The sequence below is a fragment of the Phlebotomus argentipes genome, unplaced genomic scaffold (assembly GCF_947086385.1).
Source record: "Phlebotomus argentipes unplaced genomic scaffold, Phlebotomus argentipes genome assembly contig_5, whole genome shotgun sequence".
In the NCBI taxonomy this organism is placed as follows: domain Eukaryota; kingdom Metazoa; phylum Arthropoda; class Insecta; order Diptera; family Psychodidae; genus Phlebotomus; species Phlebotomus argentipes.
In genome coordinates this window covers 8,190,239-8,195,279 of record NW_026776165.1, presented here as the reverse complement: position 1 = coordinate 8,195,279, position 5,041 = coordinate 8,190,239, and the positions used below count along the sequence as shown (strand labels likewise).

General features: G+C 43.8%; 1 protein-coding gene across 1 annotated transcript; it reads left to right on the top strand.

Moving 5' to 3' along the window:
• Positions 1-2,546: 2,546 nt before the first annotated feature.
• Positions 2,547-4,211, top strand: LOC132256432 (antigen 5 like allergen Cul n 1-like). Its single transcript, XM_059752847.1, has 2 exons — positions 2,547-2,662; positions 3,368-4,211. The coding sequence occupies exon 2, from the start codon at positions 3,387-3,389 to the stop codon at positions 4,155-4,157; it is 771 nt and encodes a 256-aa protein (XP_059608830.1). The 5' UTR covers positions 2,547-2,662; positions 3,368-3,386; the 3' UTR covers positions 4,158-4,211.
• The last annotated feature ends 830 nt before the right edge of the window (positions 4,212-5,041 follow it).

Below are 5,041 nucleotides of genomic sequence, written 5' to 3'. Positions count from 1 at the left end.
GTGGCCAGAACCGAAAAATGACTGTCTGAGCCGCCGTTGGCTGATGGGCTTTTTTGCAATTGTGCACCTCACGGACGCCTCTATCGCGCACTTTTCAAGTGCCAAGTTCAGTATCTGGAAATGAAGCGCTTTTTACATTCACTGTCACTTTTTGCTGGGAATTTTCCTATCAATTTCCCGCATTTTTTTCCCCGACTTTGCAGCTCTATGAACTTTCATTCACAGAATTTCTAGATAAATGTGTGTTGGAGTGCTTTTCATGGGTGATTGTGCATTTTTGGATTTTCGTGGGAACTGAATCATTCATATTCACACAATCTGTGATTGCCAACACTGAGCTGAAAAGGATTTGACAGAGGAACACGAAAAAAAGGAAGCACTCGAAATAATTGCAACGCTTGCATAGCAACTCATATTTTACATTAACAACGCATTTTGCTTTCAGAACTCCTTCAGAATCACTTGGAAATCATGAGAATTTCCCCAGACATTCTTGAGAGATTCAAAACTGAAGCTTTATGAAGTCCCTTGTCTGCTGTTCTGCCCAAAATTACCATGATTACTTAGCATATCAGACTCTCCTGACTCTCTCCATTATCGCAGCTCTATCAGCGATCGCACTGACATTGACTTTATTGGTGTGTCGACGAGGCACTCGAGCAGCATGAAATTAGTACGCCCAACACCTCGTTCTGATGCAGCTACAAAGGGGGAGATAATCCTGACTATCTGCACTCCATGTCTTGCCACATTATCAGTTTCGACAGTCTTAAGCACTTCGGGCTCTTTGGAAGTGCCCAAAATAGATTGGAAAACTCCCACACTTGGAGAAGTTGAAGTGACGATTGAAGAGAATTGCAGATCAATTGTCAGGAAAACACTTAGGAAAATACTTTGAACACATAATTTCAGACGGCGATAACTCCCCCTTGGCAGCTGCCGATTTGTCCCAGTTCAGCTGTCCCACATCGGGCGAAAGTGGGCGGCCGGGCGTCCGCCAGCGCGCCAAGGAGTCCCCGAGGGAGTCCTTGAGGTGGGGCGCGCCAGAGGTGCAAGAACCCATTCCGGCGACCCATCCTCCGCCGCGCCCCTTCGCCGCCGGTGGCGACAATGAGAATTGTGTGTGTGCTCGCATTTATGTGGGCTCCGCAGCACTTCTTCCCAGACATTGCGGTAGGTCATGCAAATTGCGAGTCGCGCGGAAGATCAAACCCTTATAACTTTGAAAATGTTCATATCAATCTCCTTCACTTGAGCAATTTGGATGATTTCCTCAGACGACCCTCGAGATGTGACCCTTCCTCAGCGCGCACATCTTGACGAGGTGAAGGAGGGAGTTTTGTGAACTTTAGGGAGAAAGTTTGGCCCTTAAATTATGTCTTCTTAGATGTTGCAGGTGGGGAAAGTTTTCGCATAAAATCACATTCAAATGGAAGATGAATTTCTCTCTGCCACGAAAATTCATATATGTGTGGTTGGCTCCATTATCAAGGAGTTTTGGCCTAAGTGCGGCAGAAAGCTGTGGGCAATTTGCGATTTAGAATACCATATAATAATCGGGATTAATTGGGCCCTGGAGAAAGCTTCAGAATTTACAGCGTCACTCGGCACGGAGAGATCCTCTGGGCGGAAGCTCTCAAGTGTTTTTCCAAGTTCACATAACTGACTATAACTGCAATTGTTCTGGACAAACTTTCCCCGTTTTGCTATAAGTCCATATCAAACACCCTGTTTTCTTCACATGAACAATTAGACAGGGAGGAAAATCTTGCTGCTCGCAGGAGGAAAATCATTCAATTACCGCGCGAATTGAGTCTTATCCGATTATCGTGGGAATTGTGCATGCAACAATAGAATAGTTGTGGCAAGTGCTTTCGTGTCAGTCGCCTAATTGGGAAATTGATATTGGAAATCTGTTTGAAATCTGCGTGACTTCTTGCACATTGCACAAATTCGTGATTCATCGGATCGACACGATAAAAGTTAATGCGGCTCTCGAAAACAGAGCGCCAATAAAGCGATAAATGGAAAAATGGTGAATGAGAGTCCTTCAGGTGTGTTGAATTTATCGGAAGTGGGAAGTTTGATGGCGCGAAAATGCATGCAGTAATTTTCGCGCCCACTTCAACATATTTACAACACTATACATTCATCCATTGACAATATATTTTGACGCTAATTCTGTGGCTTTAGTGTGAATCAGTACAAAGAATTTAATCACACATTTGTCACACTCTGCCCACTACAATTCCTCAAAATTGATTCATGTAGCAACAATTGTATTCTTCATTCAGTGATAAATTGTTGCCCGCATAACTTTGAACAAACTTCTACGCTCTAAAGTCAGTCTGTGTGGAAAATCTGCTCTTAGAGTAAAGTTCTGCTCTTAAAGTTGAGGTAAAGAGAATCACAAAATTTATATATATTATACACTTTGTGCGTCTGAATAATTTTCTCACAAAACGCATCAATTCTATGAATTACAAGTAGCAAAACATTTTTCACGCAACAATAGCGATTGATTTTCTCACGCTGAGGCAATAAAAGTATCCGGATTGAGAAGATGATCAGTCAGTCATCTCCCGAGTGTTTACATGTGAATAAGTCTTCCGTGTGATTTCAAAGTGGCATTTACAGAGGATTTCTCAGAACTGTGCTAAAGGTTCGTGTGATATATTTACAAAACAAGCGGTCGAGAGAGGATACAGTGTAACAAGAGAATTCTACGGATAAATACAAATGACAATTGAGTAAAATGTATTCCCAATTATGAGCGAAATGCTGTTAATTTAAGTTAATTGGCACTGGATGGAAATATAAACATCGTCAAACAACTGAAATAGCTTCAGGAAGACATTCCTCAAGTTTGATTTGATTAAGCACACCTAGAACTGGTTATTTGAAATGTGTAAATTGAATACAAAAGAAAACTCCAGTAAAGAGCATTAATTTATCTATATATTTTATAATTCACCTAATCGATACTTTATGGAAATGTGAGAGTATTTTAAAACATATTACAATATAAGTTGTGATGTAAATTCCATACATTTTGCATTTTACGATGTTTCTCAATTAAGAACTTGACGTTTTAACCTTCTATTTGTGTGCTGGTTAAATTTGAATTGAAAATTTATTACCATTGAATGATCGATTTTATCGGCAAATAAATGTGAAATTATTGATTATCTTCAGCTATTTCCTCTCACTTTCTTATCCAGATGTAATCACGTATTTTCCAATTACGCTGCTCTGAAGAGTGAAAAATTTACGTACGCACCAATTCCGTCTCTAGACCTGAAGGATAATATCACCCAAAGGCTCTTGGAGTACAGTTTTGTCAATGGCATGAGCTTCTTTCTTTTAGACACCGACTGACGATCAAGATGCTGGACGTGCGAAAGGCTTTCGCTATTCTCGCGTGCACCGTGGCGATTCAGGCGCAGATGAACTGGTGCGAGATTGAGGAGGCGAGTTGCCAGGGCCAGGGAAGACACATCGCTTGCGAGAATACGCAGTTCCCGCAGGGAAAGTGCCAGAACAAGGCGTCCGTGCCCATCGATGAGGATCTCAAGATTGTCATTCTGGCGCGCCACAACAGGTATCGCAGCCAGCTGGCCATCGGCCACGTTCCGCGCTTCCCGAAGGCCGCCAAGATGGAGGAGATGGTGTGGGACGATCAGTTGGCGTACTTGGCGCAGCAGCATGTGAAGCACTGCAGCTTCATGCACGACGAGTGCCGCGCCACGGAGGAATTCCCCACGGCGGGACAGAATCTCGCCTTCACGGCCGAGCCCACGGCCAACGTGAGCTATCCGTCGATCCTGGACTCGCTCGTGGATCTGTGGTGGAAGGAGCATGAGAAGACCAAAGTGACCATCGTGGACGAGCTGAAGGCCACGGACTCCCTCACAAGTGGACACTTCTCGCAGATGGCCAAGGAGGCCAACACGCACATCGGCTGCGGATACCTGACCTACGAGTACGACGCCGACGATACGCACTGGTTCTCGCACATGCTCACGTGCAACTACGCGGACAACAACTGGCTGGGACAGCCCATGTACACACCCGGCGATCCCTGCTCGCAGTGCAAGGAGCTCGGCAAGGCGTGCAGCAAGAAGTACCCGGGACTTTGCGCAGCATCGCTCATCTAACCATCTGCATGTGTTCTGTTTGTAAAATAAAGTGTATACGAGCCAACAATTAAATCCCTGCGTCACTTGTTGATTCACGCATCAATTTTCCGCGCACTCACTCGCAAATCCTTGTTTTCCTCTCTGTCTAGTCCAGAGCCAACAATCGCCTTTCCTATTGTACAAAATGCCATTGGCCATTGTTTTGCGGAAAACTGTTGCAAATTGCTTTTTCCCATCCACATTCATATGTTTTTCTCATTGAATAATTGAGCGTACAGTGATGGAAAATTCACAAGAAATAATCTGCGGTGAATTGAGATGTTCAGCCACGGTTATAAAGAGCAATTAAGTTCAATTTGCAGGATAATTTAATACCCACTGCTAAATATTCCATGTATATTGTTGCTCTTTCAAGATGGACTTCTGGGGAATTTGTGGAGCTCTTCTGCTTCTCCTTCACCTGACTTATGCAAATTCGAGGCAACTATCTATTGACGAAGTGGACTGGTGTGAGATCGGGAAGCATTTGTGTACGGAAGGGCATCACATTGCCTGCAATGAAGGTAAACATGTGAGAGGAAAATGCTCGCAATTGCGGAGTGTTGAATTGAGTGATGCTGTAAAGAGCGTTATTGTGGAGAAGCACAACATTATACGGAATCTCGTGGCCAAAAGGAAAACTTCACGATTGATGGAAGTTTCTTGGAGTTCAACTTTGCAGTTCATCGCTGAAAAGTACGGTGAACAATGTCACCAACACTCTGATGATTGTCGTGCAATTCCAGGAGTTGCGAAGGTTTTCCTCCTTCAGAGCATGTCAAAATCGCCAAGAGGCAGCAAAGAAAACTTCATCAAACGCTCAATTGATTCATGGTTCGTGATGTCAAGCGATGTCAGAGTCA